General features: G+C 38.4%; 2 protein-coding genes and 1 long non-coding RNA gene across 12 annotated transcripts; 1 reads left to right on the top strand and 2 right to left on the bottom strand.

Annotated features, from left to right (window-relative positions):
- Window positions 1-387: 387 nt before the first annotated feature.
- LOC105832780 (histone H3.3A) lies at window positions 388-2,995 on the bottom strand. Its single transcript, XM_012674021.3, has 3 exons — window positions 2,862-2,995; window positions 2,149-2,328; window positions 388-1,884 (listed from the first exon to the last, which is right to left on the bottom strand). Exons 2-3 carry the CDS (start codon window positions 2,274-2,276, stop codon window positions 1,602-1,604), a joined length of 411 nt encoding a protein of 136 aa, XP_012529475.1. The 5' UTR covers window positions 2,277-2,328; window positions 2,862-2,995; the 3' UTR covers window positions 388-1,601.
- LOC114255161 lies at window positions 2,983-6,145 on the top strand. 3 transcript variants are annotated; one of them, XR_003626442.2, is made up of 2 exons: window positions 2,983-3,122; window positions 3,545-6,145. It is a non-coding gene; the product is annotated as an uncharacterized LOC114255161 (long non-coding RNA). The 3 variants fall into 3 exon arrangements; XR_004964669.1 differs by having other exon boundaries at window positions 3,037-3,122; window positions 3,554-6,145; XR_004964668.1 differs by lacking the exon at window positions 2,983-3,122 and adding an exon at window positions 3,152-3,291.
- Window positions 6,146-7,773: 1,628 nt separating this feature from the next.
- Window positions 7,774-21,728, bottom strand: LOC105832784 (RING finger protein unkempt). 8 transcript variants are annotated; one of them, XM_012674030.3, is made up of 12 exons: window positions 21,160-21,728; window positions 20,245-20,454; window positions 17,340-17,762; window positions 17,037-17,260; window positions 16,565-16,695; window positions 16,182-16,364; window positions 15,705-15,897; window positions 15,272-15,540; window positions 14,976-15,188; window positions 14,725-14,880; window positions 14,485-14,655; window positions 7,774-14,396 (listed from the first exon to the last, which is right to left on the bottom strand). In XM_012674030.3, the coding sequence occupies exons 1-12, from the start codon at window positions 21,216-21,218 to the stop codon at window positions 14,241-14,243; spliced, it is 2,388 nt and encodes a 795-aa protein (XP_012529484.1). In that variant the 5' UTR covers window positions 21,219-21,728; the 3' UTR covers window positions 7,774-14,240. The 8 variants fall into 8 exon arrangements, with proteins under 8 accessions (XP_012529484.1, XP_012529485.1, XP_012529489.1 ...); XM_012674031.3 differs by having other exon boundaries at window positions 16,565-16,692; XM_012674035.3 differs by having other exon boundaries at window positions 16,565-16,692; window positions 17,058-17,260; window positions 21,160-21,725.
- Window positions 21,729-22,545: the final 817 nt, after the last annotated feature.

Here is a 22,545-nt window from a genome sequence, read left to right as displayed (position 1 = left end):
GCATGTAGAGCGACGCGCGTCGCACACGCATCATCCTCGTCTCGAGGCTCGCGCGAATCGATAGCGACGTGCAGGTTCATGCAGCTCCGTGCAAATGTCTGCACAAACACGCACGCGTGCGACCGAGAGCCTGCACGGCTCTAGAAAAAGCTCATAGATAGTAATATATATCTATACATAGCCATAAGCAAGAATAGACCGAACGTGTCTAATGTCAGGTAGAGGAAAAAAAACAGTTGCCATACTTTTTTTTTCTCTTTCCAATTTAAGCCTTTTTTGTTGTCAACCATGTTCCGTCTGTTCTTACATTTTCAGGATTCGCGTTTTAGGCTCAAAATAAAATAAAACATTATATATATGTAAAAATATAAAATAAAACAAGTTTCATTACATCCATTAGAAAATGTATTTTGTTATAGTTTCGTTACAATCATTTGGTTAGTATTTATATAATTGTTAAGATAATTACAACCTATAATAATTGTGAATTCGGCAAGAGAGCTGCATCTGAGAACTCCGAAGGATGACCATCAAACGATATTAATTTGAACCAAATTAGTCAAAAAGACGAAACAAAATATACTGTTATTTATTTTATAACAAGTATTTTTCAAGCATCCTACCAAACAAAGGTATAACTTGACGTAATGTCAATCGCAGCTTACTTACCGCATTTTCAATATGTGTTGTATATGTATTTATTAATGAATACAGACACGTTTTAATTGATTGATCAATCGCATTACGCGTGAACGCAACTTTGCTCTGTAAAGACTGCATCTGCTCATAACGCGATTGATCAATCGACTTACGACTCTCCTTTGCCTCTCTTTTACATGAAACACTTACTCTCTAAGCTTACAATATATTTATATATATCCGTGATATATCCACTACAGGTAGATTTTTAAAATTCTAACATGTGAAGACTAAATGCAAATCGAACTATTGTATCGTGTAATATTATTACCAATAAACAACTAATCAACTATCTTCTGTCTATTATCCTGTGAATGTAGATATATTTCTTTATAGGAAAGGTGGCTAGAAACTCGAATTAATAAAAATTTTGTACTTAAAGAGAGTGTTTAAAACAATACAGTGTGAACTTTTATGAAGCAAGATGACTAATGGTGATTAACAATCTAAAATAAAGCGCTAAAGCTAATACCTGGGCGTTCTATGAAAGATATATAAAATCTGTAATATATTGCTGTGAGATTAATTCGTGCAATATATCCAAGTATAAAAAAAAACTAAAAATAGCCGTTTCTGTGATAATTTTATTTCTACATTGAAAATCAAATCGTCACTTTCTTTAATCCTTAGATCCTTTTTTAATCTTTAGATTTCTTATCATTGTATGAATCTCATATAATCGTGTCTCATTGAATCTTAGGTAATCTAATGAGATGACTCATGTTATTCCTCGTGTCTTTTCCTGGCGTCCATTACAGTGGTTGGCAGTGTATTAACTATGATAAATATACACGGAAGAGAGTCAAGAAAATTTTAGATTGTTCAGAAACATACAATGTCCAAATAATAATAGTAGTAGTAATAAGATTAGAACGCTTGGTGTATTCACGAACGATAGATGTTTAAGCGCGTTCACCGCGAATTCGCCGCGCTAGCTGGATGTCTTTTGGCATGATCGTGACACGTTTGGCGTGAATGGCGCACAAATTCGTGTCTTCGAACAGGCCGACCAGGTAAGCTTCCGACGCTTCCTGGAGGGCGCCTATCGCGGCGCTCTGGAAACGCAAATCGGTCTTGAAATCCTGGGCAATTTCACGAACCAGACGCTGGAACGGCAACTTCCTGATGAGCAACTCAGTCGATTTCTGATATCTTCGGATTTCTCGAAGAGCTACAGTACCAGGCCTGACAAAACATACATTTAAAGATTAAATAAAAAATTTCTAAAAAAAGTTAATGGACTCTACTTTCTCTCGAAGACAACAAAAAGATACAAAATTTAATTAAAATAATTATGTTTAATTCATATCGTACATATCCGAGTTACTGTCAAAATTATTATGCAGATTTTTGATTATCAAGTTAATAAATTTTTATTCTCGAAACAATTTGTTTATTGAAAGAAATTTCATATTCGTATATGGTTCGCACGTCTGTATACATACGTACCTGTAACGATGAGGCTTCTTGACGCCTCCAGTGGACGGCGCGCTTTTACGCGCAGCTTTGGTGGCGAGCTGCTTCCTGGGCGCCTTTCCACCGGTTGACTTACGAGCAGTCTGCTTGGTACGTGCCATAACTGCGAGCGAGCTTTCGTAGTTTTCTTCCTTTTACCGCGGACTCTTGTCCCTAGTGGGGGACAAAGCACAGTTAAGACATACGTTAAAGACACTTAATCGGAAGGGGGGAGTTTACAAGTTTACTCCCCGCTGCGTTCCCAGTAGGAAGATGGGCGAGAAGGAGGGGGAGAATGAAGAGAAAGGGCGGAACGAGAGAAAAAAAAAAGGAAACTGACCAATTCGGAACAACGGTTGGAGAAGGGTCACCCGAAAAAATTGCTAAATTTAACAAAAGAAAACACAACATGATCGATTTCGGTGAGAGCGAGCACCGTGACGAATACGCGGGTGACGATTTCCCTCCAAAAGTGAGCACACACAATAAACAAGATGGCGGCTCGGCTCGAGATGCACTTTTCCGAGGCGTGCGAACGGCCGTCGAGTCACGCGCGTCGCGGAAACGGCCGCGCGTCTTCCCCGTCGGCGACGCGACGAATTCGGCGGTTTCCCACGCGAAATCGATGGTCCTCGTGAGAAACTCGGCATAGCACGCGCGAAATTCCGATCGACGGTCGCAACGATTATTCACAAAAGACAACTCACCTGATTATTCCCGACTCTAAACGCGGAGACGCCTCTCACAACGGATCACTTCGATCGAGAATGAACCTCACGACTGACGCGAACGTACGGAAACAACTGAGAGTGCGAGAGTCTGGTAATATCGCACAGCACGAAATGAGCAAGAGCCGCGTATCGTCGTGCAAAGCAAAACACGCCGCGCAATTGGTGGATACGGTGCGAGGGGCGCCGCGATTGGCCGAAATGTCGCGACTGGCGTCACCGTGGTTGTCGCTTATCTATGTACGCATTACCGTATGACCGCCGTATGCTGCAATCATAGACATGGGGTGCGTTCGCGAAGACGCTATTAGCTCTATCAGCATCAGTCTATCTTCATTACTCATTAAAAGTAGAACAAGGATAGACTGATGCTGATAGCGCTAATAACGTCTTCCCGAACGCACCTATAGTAAGTATAGACCGAGCATTCCGCTTCTCTTTTTAAAACCGGAGAAGTGGGGAGCACTTCTCCTCATCTTCTCACGTCGATTCATCATTTCCCCTGTCGGGCTCTCCCTACTACGATGATGTCAGAGAGAGAAAGAATCTCGTCTTACATCTTTTCTCTTTCTTTTCGTATGCACCACGCTTATACAGCGGAATGCTCGGTCTATACTTACTATGTCTATGGCTGCAATTGATGGTAATCGCTTTTCCAACAGCGGGGTCAGTGGGGACAGCGGACGGCAGAGAGGACCGCGAAAAGACCGACGATCGATCCGTCCTCCCGCCCTTCCCCGTAAACGAAGTTGTCGTTTGGTAGTTTTTAGCAACACGCCGATAAATAGCTGCTAAATGCATCCTAATCAGAGTGAAGTATGCGTGTTACTAGCGAACCGGATAAAAGGCTCCCGATCAAGCAACTCTCCCCGCAAAAGCAATGCAATGATTTTTGCATTCCCTTGCATTCCAGAAATCGACTTTGTGATATTCAAAAGATGTGCGAATATGATTGAGAGATTCCAAGGGCTAATAAAATAAGAATGTCAATAAAACTGAAGTGATTGAAAGGTCGATTTTTTTTTAGAAACCGTCTTTGCGTTACTATACGACTGCAGGTACTGTTTGCAATATTCCTCGATCGTCCCTTTTCAATAAAATGAATTTTCTATATCCTATTACATTGTTTAGAAAATAAATACGAAAATATCTTAACTAATCCATATTTCTTAATAAATTTAAAAAAAAAATTAATCAAATAGAAATTTTAATCTAACGCAACACGTGGCTGAGGCATTTCCAATGAATAGAATTAACAATGATCGGAATGTCGCAGCAAGTTCCAGAATAGTTAAGATTGAGAACTGTAATCTTTATTGTTTAGTTTATTATCGATGGGCATTAAGAGGGGATCGTTTTATTCGAAAATTGCAAAACGCGGCGACACGTGGACGAGACATTTCCGATGAGGCCACATTGCTCTTATAATTTTGAAATTTTTATTGGTCTTTCAGCGTCGTTATTGTTATTTCGATTATTATTGTTAATTGCAAATTTCCGGAAAGATCCAATACCAAGATGTAAAATCTAATATAGAACTGGAAGTAGATTAAAGAATGAAATTACAATGAGTCGAAAAATTTCAAACACGCTTCCAGCGAACAAAGATCTAACAACGGAATATGTATTACCTGACACTCGATACACTGTTTCGTTGCTCTCACAAGACTGAACACGTGTGAGAAAACTTCTTGGACTCTTGGCGTCCATTCTTGGCAAGTTTCTTCACGATTGGTTCTTGCCTTTAATTCCTATTGAATCTAAACTGTATAAACCAATCGTATAAAAGAAGTTTATAACTGTTTCTTTCTGTTGGACGCAATCAATAAGCCAATTGCATTTGACCAATTGATGTATTTGGTCGATAAAAATGTTGAATCGTTAAAAATTAAAACATTAATTTTAAGAGTTACGCCAGAATATTCGAAAACATTTCGAAACAATTCCTAAACGGTTTTAAATGGAAATTTTTACATTTGATTTACTACATAAAAATATCGAAATCGCATGAAAATGGTCGCTATTTAATAAAAATAATTTAAATAAAATTATATTATATACAGAGCATATCCCTCTGTAAACATAGTGATTTAAGAACTCAGATGATTTTTCGACTTCCACTAGACCGATTCTATCTTAAAATAGAACATTTACAAAAAAGTAAAAAATATATTTGATTACACAATTATACAATCATATTTTGAAATATTGAAAGTGTATATTAATTTTTTTATTTTTAAACTTGTAAAGCATAACTTTTTTTCCTGAGAAGATTTAAGGCGAAGATATCGTCTTATTTTCTGGTCTCTTAGAATTTGCGTATTTGCTAAGAAAAGCTTGCGCAATATTTTGCAACCGAGCATAACGCATGCTAATTATCATATAATTATCCGGATTCTCGGTATTGCGTGTTCGAATTAAGCGTAAACGAAATCACCACTATTATTACAGATATGTAATAATCTATGTAAATTAGTTGTCGTTATCAATCAATCCTGAAAATAGATGAAGAGCATTAATAACATTATTAATTGTTCGATCAGAGCTGCGTATAATAAATGGAACAGGAAATTAAAAAGTAAAGTTTCTTATTCAACACATTAAATACTATTTTTCCATTCCCTAGTGACCCTAGTCCATTCATTATGTCTGAGGCTTAATCGTCAATTTATAAATATTTCATGAATATTATCGAGAAAAGTGCGCGATTCAAATATCGATATCTACCGTTGTACTTTGTTAATTCCTGTGTAACTTGGATATGTCATTCACCAACAAACGTAGAGCGCAATAACCGCACGACAAATAAAATTATTTTAATTTTTATTGAATTACATTGTTTATTCTTATAAGACACAACTTATGGTAAAATAGCATAAGAAGCGATAACGAACGATCCGTCCTACAAGTTACGTACACAATTGTTACTCTACACTTATCGTTATCGTATTATTTAATTATTAATCTTTTTTAGCGTATAAACTTTCAGTCGTCAAAAATAATGCATTCGAACAAAATTCATTTCCTTGGTTCTCCCTAACTACTATACGCTACTCGGTAATTCTTTACATCTGTGTATTGCCAAAAATACGTGTCTCAACGATATCGTAATTTTCTTTTTTGTTCATTCGAGCGATGTGTATTCCTTATTTATTTCTTACTCAGGTTGTAGATTTGTACTGATATCCGTTAGAATATGCTACACCAAAGAGAGAGAGAGAGAGAGAGAGAGAGAGAGAGAGAGAGAGAGAGAGAGAGAGAGAGAGAGAGAGAGAGAGACAAAAACATTCAATGAGATTAAAATGAGTCGCGGTTCTCTTTCGCGATTAATTTCTTCAAGTCCAGATACAACACAAAATTCCAATCAACAGCGCGGAAACAAGCTAATCTTCAACGAGGATACGCTGGTCAAGAGAATCCGATTCATTCTTAATTTTCATAAAAAGCTAAGAAATTTCAATTTTGCAAGTGACCTATTGATTCTTCTCGATCCGTCCGTCATTTCTACGAAAGACAATCGTGAAAGATCAAACTTCGATTAAGTTAATCGGCGATTGATTGAACTGATAAAATCTCTCAAAGCTAAGAGATTCTCGGCTGTATAATTTCATCGTTTTGATCCGATCCTTTTTCTTAAACAATAAGTAATTATTATCTACATGAAATAGTACATAAATATTATTTAATAACTTAATTATTTATTAATTAAATTGATTGCAAAATCAATTAAAGCACAATTATCAGTTTATTGTCCCTTATCTAAGTTTTTTGTTTCATGCGTTAAATAAACTACTAGAAATGTTGCTCAATAAAAGTAAATCGATCAAGTTAATCGGAGTTTGATTGACATTACTCTAAGAGCGTTACATGCTTTGGTCTGACGATACCATACAAAGTATGGTTCTTTTCAGATGAACTTGTCGCACCGTTTATCTTTCCTCTTTTCTTCCAAAAAGAAAAAAACGAGAAAAGATAAATTGTGTAAGAAGTTTAGCAGAAAAGAATAGACCTACGGTCCCAATATCTTGACATCAAATTCGAGTGCCGTTTCGTTCAATCGAGTAATAGTCGATTTCTCCGCGTGGCTCGTTCACCAACGTGTACTTCTCGAGGTGTTGCGCGAGAGGTAATTTCCCAGGTGATCGTCGACAGTCTCGAATAGCTGTCGGCTGCAAGTACGGGGGAAGGAATATTAAGAATTATAAAATTACAAAATCCGCATCGTACAGAAAGTCGTGCGGAAAAGATATGAGTCGGGGAGGAACAAAGGGTGTATGTATCTGTGTGTGGGTGTATACTCATATGTAAATGTACGCATACGTAGAGAACCAGCCTGATCGAAATGACAGCCATCGTGGAGATCCTTAATTGTCCTTTGCGTTGTTACGTCGTTATTGTAATAATTATCTTCATGTACCTCAGCTCGGTTAATCACGCGACTACTACATGTATCTGTTGTTTCCTTCCACAGGACGAACGCTAACGAGCACCTTACGAACAACAATTCGCAAAAGCTCGCATCTCGGATGTTTCGTCACGACGCGAAATTTCTTAGCTACTAGAAGTACAATCGAGTGTAAGCGTCTTGCGCGAGCTCAGTACGCCTCGTCATATAAAGTCGTATACATATACATTTAAAAAAAAATTTAAAAAAAAATAAAAAAAAATAAAAAAAGCATCCAAATATATTAAATTATATATATTAAGAAAATGATACACATAATTTTCAATTTATAAGCGCTATCTAACGCCTTAAAAACTACGAGACGTAAAAATAATTGCTAAAAAGAATCCTCGACTTATGTGAAATTATATATTGGAGAAGAAAATGTTTTTTGCGCATATCTTGAAGCAATAATAAGAAAGCAATCTTTTTTTTTCCTTTCTTTTCTTGCGCCAACGTAATTTTGCGACCTGACATTACGGAATTAAGCTTATGCGACAATAAATTATAGCAGTCTTGATATCGTTTTATCGTAAACATTTTGTACGATTATTTTGAGAATGCGGTTCTTGTTTTAATCCGTGCCATTTCTCACTCTTCTCTTACTTCGTCGCGCGAGAGCTCTTTGCACACACACACATCGTGTACATTGAGTAAGATTTACGATATATTATAATTATCCATTCATCCTGTGAAAGAGCAACGAATGCGTCTGCACGAACAAAAGAAATTTTCTTTTCCCTTTTGCATTTTTACGACTCTCGTTTCTTAACTCGGATATTCCTTATCGATTGTTACAGACACCGTGTGAGTATAAGAAGTAGAATAGATACAATTCGTTCACGCAATAGCCCGCAAAAATATATATACTTAGTACCTTAACCGCTTAACGTATATAAGTACATTGCTTTTAAACACCAAAAGTTACACAATATATGAATATATATTGAGTCTGCTTTCGTCCGCCGAGCGTATTCGAAGTCGAGTGTGAGAGAGAGAGAGAGAGAGAGAGAGAGAGAGAGAGAGAGAGAGAGAGAGGGGGGGGGAAAGTGGGGGAGAGAGAGGGAGGGAGGAGAAAGAGAGAGAGAGAGAGAGAGAGAGAGAGAGAGAGAGAGAGAGAGAGAGAGAGAGAGAGCGAGCGCAATGCCTATGTTGTTTAATATATATCTCAAGCTTACAAATATAAGATTTGTTTAAACACGTTTATTATTTTGCGTTACCTCCAACGCTCAGCGGTCTCAAGCGCTACGCCTAAACATTATACGCTGTATCGGAAGACGGGTGTTTACCGTATATTGCAAAAATAGTAAAAAATTTCAAAGGAGTCACATTTCTATATGTAATTCCGTACTAGCCGAGAGCAATGAAGAGCGCTTTTGCCCCTTACCAGCTTTTAATCAAATTAAAATCCCGAAGAATATAATTACTTTAGCAAAATATTTTTTCCGTTTTTTCCCGGCCTGAAAGTGCGGAATTAGCCACAGAAATTAGAAACATTAACAGATCACGTTCACTTCTCGCAGAACGCAACTTTATTACTTTCATAAGTCTGTCAAAAATGGCACTGCATGCACAGTGTTCTTTTCATGCAAATCGCTATTACGTTTCTCTCGCTTAATCTGAAATGTCTTGTCCATAATAAAATAATGCAAAAAACCACTGCGGGCTATGTTATAGAGGGCCAATTTACGTTTGCTTTTCTTTTGAGACGAGCGTCCACAAATTTATGACTCAAGTGTTTCTTTTTTTTTCTCTAACTTTTATAAAAAATATTGACGATCACAAATATGAGGGTGCAAATGACTGTTGCGTGGCTTCTCATTAATTCTCATTCTATTCTGATATTCCTATGCTAAGACATGTATCTTGCAATGCATTTTAATTGTTAAAATATTTAGTTTATTTCTCCAGCAAAGCAGCCTGAGCAAAGTAAATGTAGAGCGAGTAATTACTAGTACAAGCGTTATTTTTATGCATTAAAAACACAAATCTACTTAATTAAAAATTACAATGAGTTAAAATGAAATTGATTTTAATGTACATTCGACGTATCATAGAAGCAACGTAAGAATTTTCCGTCATCATTGCACACTCGTGGCAGAAGTTTTTACAATTCGAAGGGAAACATGTTTGATAAGTGGCATACCGAGAGATTCAGTCTAACTGTAAGCGTGATCACAGTCGTACAGCCATTTGTTATCTCGTATTTTTCACAAACAAGCCTGAAAACGCAAATCGCGCATCAATCATCACTGTATACTCAAGTAAAACTCAACACGTAATTAATAATATATTGTAATATCGTAATGTTCTATAATTAACTAAATGATTATTTGGTTGAAACTGATATAGAAAAGTGATAAATATAAATCTAGACAATTTTGAAATATCTTAAAAAGTCGATAACATAAATGTTTCAAGAATTATAAACTGTGTAATAATCATCATAATGTGAGTCACAGCAGATTACATTCTCACTGATAACACGTCGGTTTTTGCGGAACAATAAGGAATGTCCGAAAAGCTTCGCGGACATTGAGCAAACGTTTTTTTTTGCAAACAAGAACACACATCTCGCTATATAAATAAATAAAATGATTTTCGTGATATCTAATATCAAGGATCAGCCATGCCACTATCAAAATAACAAATGCAATAATTGTTATCAAAATTACGAGTGATTAAGAACGACACAGGTCTATAGCAAGTACCTTTAGTTATAAATCGTGATATAAATGTTCAGCAATTTTCCTTTAGATATTACAATTTTTACGCAATTTACGCAATTCATTATTATACAATAGTTTAGTGATTATGTATTTTTTCGTCTAAACCGTGCTGATAATTCCTCCCCGATGTTATCAAAATCGCCATCCGCCCGTCGCTCCGCGCGAAATAAGCAAAGTGCGACAGGCGATCTCATAATATTTTCAACTAGTGTCCACAAACAAATGCAAAATTACAATGTGTAGTCCGACTTAATTTACAACGTAGAGGAAGAATCATTCGCACAGGACAGAGCGTATAACGTTTGTAATTGGTTGTATTATTATAATTTGTCAAAAATATAGTGTTCAATTTAATTTGCCCTATTGTTGGTTTTCTTTGTGCAATCGAAATAAGCACATTGAATACGCTCTAAATTCAGAGATCGCATTTCAGCAGAATCTTGAGATTTAAAAATTGTTTTTCCAAAATTAATTTATGTCGCGAGCATTGTCTCTAATATCAGCAATACTTATATGACTTGCAATTTTGCTACTCGATATACATTTTCACTATCAATACAATACGTTTCTTCATTTATACGATAGAATAAGAACCAATTAAATTAATCTAATTAAACGTTTGATTTTTAAGTATGACAGATAATGATCGAGCATATAACGATGGTACGTGAAAATGCTCAAAAACGCCCGAGATAATTAATGAAACCAACAACGGGGATAGTAGTATATAAATATTCAACTGTATGTTTTCTTTGTTACACGATAATATTATATAATAGCTAATCATCCATTTTGTTACTTCCCTATTACTCTATTTTGTAGCTAAATTTGTTGCTTTCACAATAATTTATATTCTTAATATATATTTTTTAAATTGTGTTATTTAATTGTTATAGAAGTAAAATAGTACAATATATTGTAATTATTTATAATATTCATATAACCCTATTATTCAGGAATATCATTTCTAAACGTTCCGTTAAATGTAACGCAATCGTAACTTTCTTCCGATTATTCCAAAAATGAAAGATTCTTTTGTATTTCGCCGTATACAAAGAACTGCTATGACTTGGATATGATCCCATTATTTGTAACATTGTTGCCTTAAATACAAATACTGCGGAAGAAAGTTCAATCGCGGAATATTATTGAAAAAAAATTGCATTCTTTATAAGTACCCTCTCAACAATTTCAACGATTTGGTAAACTACGATAAACACGATTGTTTTATCAATTATTATAGACGCGTAGACCTATCAATTGAGATAATTATTTTTCTATCACATGGTATTTTAGCCATGTAGAAGCCGAGATGTTTAAACTAGTGTACTAATTTTGTTTGAAATTTTATTCTTTACTTTAAATAGATAAGTCTAATGTTTAATTATGCATACTAATTACGTATACGTAATAGTGTCAAAATATGCCAAGTGTGGATATAAAAAACTAATATACTTCAATATTGTAACATTTTCCTGTACTTATAAAGAATGCATTTAATAAAAGCAAGAAAAAATGCATTATTATAATGTTTCTCTCTTAAATTCTAAATAGTTTTTTTCAAAATGGTGTTATGGTATATGCGGCCTCTAAGAAAATTAAAATATGCCGTCTACTTATCAGGTGAGATCTCTCTCATGAGACCACGCGTAACATCAACCGGAAGAATCAGACAGAAGAAATGAAAGGAGAAAACTTGAATATTATCTATGTAAATATTAAATATGTTTCTAATAAAAAAAACGGACTTTCCCTATTTTTCTAAAATTGCTTCTTATATCCTCAATCTAATTAAGAATGTAAAGCACATCAAAGAAAAGTTTATTTCAATAATTCTTATGTATGTATTTCTACGTTATCCCTATTGTAGCATAATTTTTAAAAAACAGTAATCTTTAGACCATATATACCATAATAGAGAAAATTGTAATTTTTTTCTTTTAAATAACATCTATTATATTTTAATATTAATAATCTGTAATAAAAAACTGACGTAATAAAAACGTTCATTTATTTTTTGGCCTCACTTTTTGACATTAAACTATGAAGATAATTGAAAGAGGGGGGAAAAAATAAACGAGAAAGCAAAAACAATAACAACTAGTACTGTTGCGAATGTCATCAAATTTCACAATTAAGTAAATACCTGCTACAATACCCCTTTGTGTTACAGATAATAAAAAATTCTCGATTATATCTCTCGCGGAAGATTAATTCTGTGTAAACAGGTAAATGTCTTACAAGTCGTGTAAAAGTGTTGTTAAATGTCTTGTGCGGGGTATTAAACTCGAGTTTAATAAATTTTAACATTCTCAAAAAATGGTAATTATATATATATATATGTATATTAAATAAAAGTAGTCTTTAAAATTGATTATTGTAACATTTTCATGTTTATACGAAGAAAAAATTTGATAATGCTGTCCTATCTATTCTATAATTGTTTATATCTTAGGCAATATATATATTTCTCATCATGAGTGTATAGTCATTCTGTTTTATCAGAGTTTAACAACTACATCTTTAAAATGAATATACGCATAGAGCCGGGTACGTAGACGTGCATCACACGTCTTAATTAGCATACTTCTAGCATGCCACTGAACTGTAACACGTATGTCACGTTTGACTTGTGTATGAATTATATTTATATTTATATTTATATATATATATATATATATATATATATTTATATGAGTTATTTTTTTGATTAAATTGAAAAATCCTAAGTATTTCTAACATCCTTACAATCTACAATTGTAAAAGCCTACAACACGAAATGAGGATAATTGGTTCAATAATCTATGATGTGAATAATTGAATAATTGATTGAAGATTAACTTCTTCGTTACTATCACACACTATTTAATTTAAATGTCCTCTAAGAACTCCATCCAAATACTAGTACACAATAAAGCATATTTAAGACCTAAAAATTGAATTGTGTTACAAAAAGTACGAAACATACAAACGTTACCGAGTGAAAAAAAGCGTATTTTATGTAAAATTGTTAAAAATATTGATCATTGTTAACTTCGATGTGTCTGAAGTGTAAATGTTTTTTAACAAACTGTATCGATACACCTAAAGAATGTGACAAAAGGCACAGAACAAATAGAAAAGAATAAGAAGAAACAAATGGCAGTAACACCGATAGATAAAAAAAACGAGAAACAAATAATATATATATGTATATAATACCTTTTAGATAATAAAATTGTTTTAGCGCTATCTATTTCGGTTGTTTTGTAAACTCCCATACTCTTTTATAACTATACGAGAAATCTTTGTTATTTTTTAGATATATAAAAACCTAGAAATTATATAATATATATTTATATATATGTACCTCTTATATATATATATAATATTTATATCTTCAATATTAGGTTTTCAACGAAAAATATAAAATTTGTTAATACTTATATTATTACATTCAGTACGAATCAATTGGAAAATCCTATTAAATATATAGATTTAAATATAATAGAAATATCATTTTTTCTGTGACATACGTTTCACAGCTCAACCATCGAGAAAAAAATCCTCCCATTCTTTTAATGTAAGTGGAGGATACTTTTGTTGCGTTTATTAATATTATTAATTTTTTCTTTAAACAATTATATAGTTTTCGAGGTCCCGAAACTTTGTCCACAACTGCGATTATATTGTTCTCACGCTAAACGTTCTGTAACCCGCATATATTTGCGTTTGTAAACGCTAAATGTGTATAGTTATTAACACCCTGCTAGATATTTATCTTGAATTATGTATAAAATAAAACATCTTTGTTTTGTTTTTAGGATTAATAACGCTACTTTTTAAAGAGCGTTACATTTTTAAAATGTGATGTTCACTGAATGTATCTATATATATATATATATCAAGAGAGAAATGTAAATGTAATTTAAAATTACATTAAGATTTTATCATATTCATTCTTACTTTGGCGATAAATCAATCGTATTCATAAAGTCAAACGGATTCTTTCTGCTTACCGCGGTAGAAGAAAACAGGTTCTCAGTTTTGTCACTATACCAGAGTAAAAATACAAGTCCTTGCGAAATCATGATACTACTCACATGATATTTTTTCAAAGTCTGTGGCTGTCATCGCCTTCTCATTCTTTTTTTTTAACAGACGATAAGCGGAAATTGCAACAGGATTCTAAGGAAAGATTCAGGTCTAACTTGTTGAAACAACTGGAGTTTGACAATAAGGGCACTCGCGTTGATTCGGAGCGCATGTCGAGCAAACCACATAATGATTGCAGGATAGAGTAACCGTACGATTCTGTTCCTCACAAACCATGCACTTTGTTGCCGTTTCTCTGTACAGTACCTGGCAATACAGCAATGATTATTTCGGTAAATTAGCAAGTGTTTAATATACGATTAGTTCGAAGGTAGTAGAGCAAGAGTTTTTTTACCTTTTCCACCTCTTCAAGATCCGAACGCAATTGCGACTGAATTGATTTTAAGGTGGCTATCGATAGATTTCTGAGTTCGCTTATTTTTCTCACTGAATGAAGATACGGGCCACTGTTGGACGCCTTATTCTCGACCCTGAGTGCTTTCAAAGCCTGCAAAAAATCCATTCTCTGGAGTACGGCAATTTGGGCTTTCGATATCGAGAGAGAAGCGTGCGCTAAGTTAGGCGGAATATTAACCTCGTCCCTTTGCTGTTCAGCGATAGTCGCTTTTCTCTTCGCTTCCTCACTTTCCAATTGCCACGCCGCGCAAGCAGCGCGCGCTTGATTAATACGCTCGTCCCATGTCGCCAATTGAGCGCGGCTCGAGGACAATTCGTCTCTAAGCCTTTGTACCTGCAATGCATGTATACGTAAAACTGATACATTACGAGACTAGTCTTCGAGACATATCTACTAAAGGAAGCTCTTTAAGCTCGTGCAATTCTAACCTCAGACAACGATCCTGTGTTACTTGGACTAATGGAAAATGCATTGACCAATGGAGATGCTGGTAGAGTAGGTTGCGTACGCGACGGTGACATTCCTTGGTTCGCGAAATCGAATAAACTACTATTGAATCCACTAAGCTTAGAAGCCGAGCTGCTAAGTTGCGAAATGTGATTACTAAATGGATCTGATATCTGATTCATAAATGGCAATGTCTGAAAGTAAACCCGAAGACATCACGTTAGTAAAACAATTTGATATTTCTCATAATATCACTGAATAAAGGTAGTCAGCTTACGGATTCCATGGAATCTTGATGAGAGAATCTCGATCCGGTAAGAAAACCAGTCTGTAATTGCTGAAGTGGGCTCGACGTCGATGGTGAGAAATTAGTAAGAACTGACCGTTCAGCCATGCCCGGTATATTGACCGGGGCCGAGCTACCGAGTAGACCGGAGCTAGCTAGGCCTGCCGATATTGAATTGCTAATTGGTGAATTTGTATCCCTATGAATTGAATCGACTAAATTTAATGGATCATCTAAATGTAATTCATCTAATGCATTTCCTGAAAGAGACAAAACATCTATGTCATAAGCTGCGTTCCGATATTCACTGCCAGTACTGAAGTCACAGTAGTCACAGTAAATATCGGAACGCAGCCTTAGTATGTTGCATTGTATAATACACGTTAATACACGTTAAACATGCAGTTACCACGTACACACTCACCTACTACAGATTCCACAGTATCATTTGAGTAAAACGAATTTGAAAGAGGTGAAACAGTAGTTGCTAATGAGTGACTACCTAATGTTCCATTCAAATTGTACGCGATGTAGAGACTCTGTTTCTGTTGGGCCTTTTCAGCTTTAGTTAATAATGGGTCACTGTCAATGGCGACCATTTGCTTCCGAATTTCATTCTGTCAAAATTAACGTCAATAGTGAATCATCAATCATATGATAAATGAGTGTTTCTAAATTACATATCAATACTCTATAGAGTGAATCTAGAATCGAAAATAAGAATAAAATGCTAAATACGAGCATTTTATATATAATACATATATATCATTTATTAAATTTATTAAATAATTGATGTTCATGCGAAACTTCTCTCTTCTCACAAGTTCTAAATTCATTCCTGAAAGTATTGTCCGAAAATTCTGCGATATATATTACAATTTTTGATAGAAAACAAACTTACAACTTGTACGAGAGAACTGGGATTGTAAAGTATGCTTGTAAGTTTTTGCTGCGCAGCTGCATTTACACCAGAATTATTGGTATTATTGGAATTATGCAGTTGAGCGCCTGGTGCCTTGCTGTGCGAGCTGTTGCTACCTAAACTGCTGGTGCTGGCGGATTCCGAGACCTCGCCGCTTCCATTCTGCAAGTTAGTCAAACAATAACATTAGGTATGAACATGGCATAAAAATATCACCTTCAAAAATCTCTGATAAATTGAATTCTATTAGTTTGATAAGCAATTTCCTATTTTATGCCAACTTTATTTTACTTTCTTTTTTACATTTAATTAAACGAGTCCTGTAGGAAGCAATTTACTATATACAAAAAAACGAGACTCACGCTGCTGTCGCTGAGTGGTTTGTCTTTTTCGTGTGAGCGCTTGTCAGGAGGAAGAGCGTTGCTGAGTATGTCGGCCAGATTCGCCCCGCAATCTATAGGTACCGCCATATCCCTCGCCAGGCTCATTTCTTCTGTTGGCAACACTGCTTCCATCAACACACCATACCAACGTCCCAATATATCAATTTTGAGAAACAATTTTGACGACTAAAATTTAGCATTTATCGAACCGGCTCTCTACGTGTATTCCAAACGCGTAATTCGCGAAAAATTCGCGAGCACGAATGCCGATCGCGCGATCGGCGTGCGAGCTCGCAGCACTGCCAAGAAGAGAAGACGATGGATCACTTTGCGACCGCGTCGCAGACAACAACCAGGTGGACGCGTATAAAATGCTCTATGTATTTGTCGTCGTATATAGATAATATCATTGAACTCACTCAAAGTAAATAAATAAGATTGTTTTACGTACGATTGATGAGTGTACACTCACGGTCAACATGCGCAAAGGCGCAGAAAACGCCACGCGGGCAGTAGCCTGCCTGCTGCACGTCGTTGCACTTGGTAGATTTGTAGATTTCGGGATGAAACTGCTGCTCCGTACGAGTATGGCAGTACGTACACGCGTCTCCCTGCTCGCAGTTTCCCGGCTCGCCCCATTCCTCGCCGTGTTTCACGTTCGGGCATGGCGTCGAGCTGTAATCGTCGTCGACATTTAGTAGAAATTCCCCTTCCTTCAACAGCTGGAGCATCATGAATGGAGATTAATATTTACCGATATTTATATTTCCGCGGGCTGCGCCGCTTATCCTTGCTGTTGTGATATTGTGGACAGGCGTAACCCTGCCGACAGAGCCGCGGCGGTCTCTTGCACGGCTCCGTCTTGTAGTTGCTCAACACGTAGTTCGTGTCCTGCCACTTCGGGTCCTCGTTCATCAAGTTGCGCTCTTTGTCGAGTATGTTAGGCCCGTTCGACGAGGAGTTTGGGTCCGAGTCTGGATTCTCCAGCGCCTGGATCTCCTTGATGTCGTACACGGGTGGGCGCAGATCGTGATTGCCGTGCGCGAACGCGCAATGCGGGCCATTCTTCACGCAAAATCCACGCGTGTCGGTGTCGTGGACGCACATGCATGTCTTGTAGTAGCGTAGATGGTAACGCCTCTCCGTGTCGCCCGCGGTACGATGCAGAAACGGACACCTGTTTAACGAGATCACGCTTTCATAATCTCGAACTCTCAAACTTTGACAAAATGTTATACTTTTCTTCTTTTTCTTTTCAATTATTGGCACTTGTAGATTCAACCAATAAATTGTTTTCTTTCGTTTTTATCGATTTACAAATATCGTTTTCATATTGACAACAATATTTTTTATTGTACCCCATTTGTATTATTTATCTGTATCTTTTCTAAAAATTATTTCCATTTACAAATATAGTAAATAATTAAACGTTAGTCAATATTATAAAAATTTTTACTTACGAAAATGCTACTTACAGTTTTCTTTTTTTATATGAATTGTATCTTCTAATATAATTATATATACAAAAAAATAATTTCCTAAACTTATAAAAAAGTTAATAATAATAAAAAATGTATTAGCGCGATATGGAAATATTTGGAAATCCATTACGTTCATATTTCATTCATTTTTTATGTTCTGACTGACGTTTACTAAAACATTATGCGGTAGTAGTATTTCATGGTTAAATCGCGACACGTTTGATTGAATGGACAAAAGTTTGGTGACTCAATTACAACCTGACACCCGAATACAGTTTAGATACATAGTGATTCCTCTTTGTCGTGCCATCGTGCCAAGTACGTAGGGAAAAATCGATAAGAGTGGGCTTCCTTTGTTCGGCAACTCGTAATGTTGGGAATTTGGGGAAGAGAATCACCACGTGCTCGACGATCGCTCGATGAAAATCACTTTATGCAGAGTATAAAAGTTTAGAGCCATAAAAATTGACGACCGATTTAAAGAGAACGTCGGTTTAAACCCCATGCGGCGATATCGTAAAAAACTGAAGGATCTTTCGCAGAAAGATATTTGATCAAAGTTCGTCGAGCGGACAATTTTTCCATGAAATTCTTGCAGAATCGTGATGGGAGAAAAAAAATACGAGAGTCTAAAGAGATTAATCGCGGTATGTACGTTCGAGGTATTCCGTTTCTTTTAATTTGATGAACTTACTCATTCATTACTTGTAACTTGTCAAAAAAGGTTATTGATTTGCGATTCCACCTGTTTACGCAAATCGAATGCGCGTTCCGTGCACGTGTTTACGTTAGCGTCGTGGAAACAAAGTTGGCGAAACATTGGTGCCAGGCGCCGTTAAACGTGGTATGTTAATTTATGCGCAAAGTGCGAAGTTAACTATGTGACGTTACATAGTGTCATTGCTTCCGGTAAAGGAAAGTATGCCAAAATGCATAATCGATATCGCGAGCTACGCGAGGAAATATGCGTTCTGCATTTCAAAAAGAATCGAGAAACGAGGAGATCTCTAATGCAAGGTCTACAATGTTAGCAGGAGTAACGGAGTAAGGGGAATAAGAGTAACAATTGACCAATTAAAAATCGGGAGTAAACGAAATGGGCATCTCATTTTATATTTCTTACTTCTTACTCCTACTCCATTACTCCTGCTGACATTGTAGACCTTGAATAAGAAATTCTAATGTAATGGGAGGGAAAAAAAACTATTTCGAGAAGAGTTTTCCCCGGAATATTCGTCGGAACGAAATTACGTCAAAAGCGTGGTTTGGGGGGGAGGGGGGCGATGTCACGCTGCATCTCTCACAGGGCACAGCTGCACGTTACGTGCGCATTATGTGTCAACGTACGGCCAACAACAAAGCGAGAACCGACTATGCGTCTCATTATGTTTCGTCTCTCTATCCCTCCCCCCTTCCCTTTTTGCAGTCTCCGATTACCGATCTCTACGAAGGCGGACGATCTCCGGCAAAAATTTCGCGTGTTTCTCGCGTGCGGATTGTACATAATATTAACCGATCAACGGGAAAGTGGCCTAAAAAAAACGGACGCGACGCATAAAAGGGAGAAAAAACCGTGATGCGCAACTACGCGCGCGGTATACTCTGCTCTCCCGATCCCTGTCGAAGTCCCCGAGCAACAATTGTTTCTCTCCGTGGGGGATGAAACAGTCGCGGGAACGTAAACACGTACGGCGCGCGCGAGGGACACGTATGCCGCGGCGGTAACGCTACGTGTCGTATACGCGTCGCGTTACATATATATATGTATATATATATTTTTATATATACATATATCACGTGTAAAATACGTATATACGCATGCACATGCACGTCCATGCCTATCGTTGCGAGAGAGCCCGCCGTTCGGCGAGATTACAACTATTAAGTAGAGTAGGACCGGCGGTCCTCGGAGTCAATTTCAAAGTGGAAACATCGTAACGAATGCCGTAACCGCGCGCGCTCTCTGCCATAATACTACACGTATACACGCGTAGTATTCACGTATTCTCACGCACGGGCGTGCGCGTGTGCGCGCGCGCACACACACACACCACCAACGAAGAAGGAAACACCGTGCATCACGTAACCGCCTCGCGCGATGCGCAATAGAGAAGGAAACAAAAAAATACATATATATAATTCAAGATCTAAAGGGAGAAGAGTTGAAAGAGAACTTACTCGTCCCCGTCGGGGCAGATGCCAGTCGTCTCGTCGTACTTGGTGCAATAATTGTCGGCGCTGTAGTTGAAGGTGCGGTCCCTCTTCCTGACCGGTCTGCGTCTCCGCTGGTTCATAAAGTGCCAGTTGAAGCACGTGAACGGCCTGTGCTGCGTGCATTTTCGCTGGATAAAGAGGGGACACTGGTCGACGCGAAACTCCTTCAAGTATCTGGAATGCGAATCCGCTGCGCTAGACATTATTTTTTCGCCCGTAGGTTGCCGCGCGCTCTCTGCCTCCACGCTGCCTCGCGTCTCTATTTCTCTCTCTTTCTCTCTCACTCTCGTCATGTACGCGTATTTTTGCGGATCGTAGGACGCGCGCGTCGCGTATAGGCCGCGTTCGTTGCTCGCGGCTCTCCCGTTCTTCCCTCTCACTCTCACGTTCACGCACGGTCCCTATCTCTTTCTCTCTCTCTTTCTCCCTCTCGCTCACTCTATTCCTCTCTATTCCACTTGGCTCCCTCTCTAATCGCACCGTTACCTTCTACTTCATTTTTTCTTTCTTTCTCTCTCTTTCTCTCGCGCGCGCGCACACTCTTTCTATCTCACTCTCCCTCTCTTTCTCACAATATGTTTGATTAATTTTCTTCACACTGCACTTTCGGTCCGCGCACTTTCCGGCGCACAACGGCCCACAACTCGCGTTCACGTTTCCTACGTCCCCCGGCCCTCGCTCGCCCACCCAGCTTCCCACACGGCTCGCGCGCTATACTTTTTCTTTCGCGACAGAGATATACGGCGCGCGCGACATTCCCCCGCGCTCCGCCGCGCGCGAGTTAACACGGGATATCTCACTTGGGCATGCGACCCGGTCCCGGCTCCGGCCCGGCTCGCTCGCTCAGCTCGACTCGGCTCGGCCGGCCGCCTTACTTACGTGTAATGGTTCGCCTTCTCCGCCTGAGCTGTCAACAAAGGTTTCGAGTCGGACTTCATCTTGGCTACAACAACGCGAGCCCACCAGCCGCACTCGCGCACGAACACACGCACGAACAAGACGTACGGCGTACGCCACCGATCACGGATCACAGTCACAGTCACAGTCACCGTCACAGTCACAGTCACCGTCGTCGTCGTCGTCGTCGTCGTCGTCGTCGTCGTTGTCGTCGTCGTCTCCGTCGCTGTCGCCACCGCCGTCGTCGTCGCAGTTATCACCGCCACGACCACCGCTATCGCGAGTTATCGCCGCCACCGCCACTGTTACCGTCGTTCACCGTCACTCGTTACCACCGTCGACGCCACCGTCGTCTTCGTCGTCGCCACCACGCGCGGTCGGTCTCCTCCTCCTCCTCCTCCTCCTCGTTGTCGTCGTGGTCGTGCTCGTCGTCCGGCGGTCCTCGCCGTTCGCGCTCGCTCTTGTCCACCTCGTCCTCTCCCCTTCCACCTCCCGCCACCCCCTCGCAACCGCCCGCCCGGCCCAGTGCGCGCCAATTCTATTGGACGAGGAATGCAGGCCGTGCGACGCGCACGACGCAATATGCGTTAACGCTCCTCCGTGGTCCAATCGTTGCTCCTCTCCCTTCGGTCACGTGACGCGCGATGGCTTTCAAGGTCATTGATGTTTTGGTTCACGCGTAAACAGGCGTCCGCGCCGCGATCGCCGACGCGCGGCGAGAGATGCGGCCAGATCGCCAGATGTGCGACGCGCTTAATGAAAACCATCATGATTGGCTGCGGACGCTTTTGCGCGCGCTTCTTAGAAATCCGCCTTCTGCTCGGACGAGAGTGACGAATCTCCCGCCATTCTCGCCGAAAAGAAAAGAACACATTTCTCAAGTGTCGCGACATCGTGTTCCGGAAAGAAACTGTACGTTTTGACGTAACGATGACAGTGGTGACTTCCGCCCAAGTTCCGCCTCGCTAGCTCGCCACTTCCACCTCTCGCTCGGTACATGATTTATCGAACCAGCCGTCAACTTATCGAAATCACGAGCGGGCAGTGGCTGTGAGCTGAGCGGCAAATTTTAGAATGAAACCATTATCTTCTCAGTTGAGCATTGAAAAACATTTAAAATTGATACCCTCGAAAAATAAATTTATGAGCACTTGATAAGAAATTAGGGCTTTATGGAAAAAATTTTGCAATTTTTGATGACCCAATATAAGTTGTGAAAAAAAATTTTAAGTGACATTACGTTTTATAAAATAGCGCCCGAAATATTTCAGCCCACGAGCGCAAAACGCGACTAAAGATTAACGCTCGTTGAAATCGAGAGAGATAAGTAAGAGATAAGGATCGAGAGTGCCCGACGACGTTTTCACC

Source organism: Monomorium pharaonis, chromosome 9 (assembly GCF_013373865.1).
Source record: "Monomorium pharaonis isolate MP-MQ-018 chromosome 9, ASM1337386v2, whole genome shotgun sequence".
Lineage (NCBI taxonomy): Eukaryota > Metazoa > Arthropoda > Insecta > Hymenoptera > Formicidae > Monomorium > Monomorium pharaonis.
The sequence above is the reverse complement of the archived record's forward strand: the minus strand, read 5'-3'. Positions and strand labels throughout refer to the sequence as shown.

Bases quoted from the DNA above. Each gene is read 5' to 3' on its own strand.
- LOC105832780 (XM_012674021.3), bottom strand. From the start codon at position 2,276: ATGGCACGTACCAAGCAGACTGCTCGTAAGTCAACCGGTGGAAAGGCG. The intron at 1,885-2,148 runs GTACGTATGTAT...ATGTTTTGTCAG, and splicing joins AAGAAGCCTCATCGTTACAG to GCCTGGTACTGTAGCTCTTC.
- LOC105832784 (XM_012674030.3), bottom strand. From the start codon at position 21,218: ATGAAGTCCGACTCGAAACCTTTGTTGACAGCTCAGGCGGAGAAGGCG. The intron at 20,455-21,159 runs GTAAGTAAGGCG...TTCGCATTCCAG, and splicing joins GAGAAGGCGAACCATTACAC to ATACTTGAAGGAGTTTCGCG. The intron at 14,656-14,724 runs GTTAATATTCCG...GCCGTACTCCAG, and splicing joins CTGAACAGCAAAGGGACGAG to AGAATGGATTTTTTGCAGGC.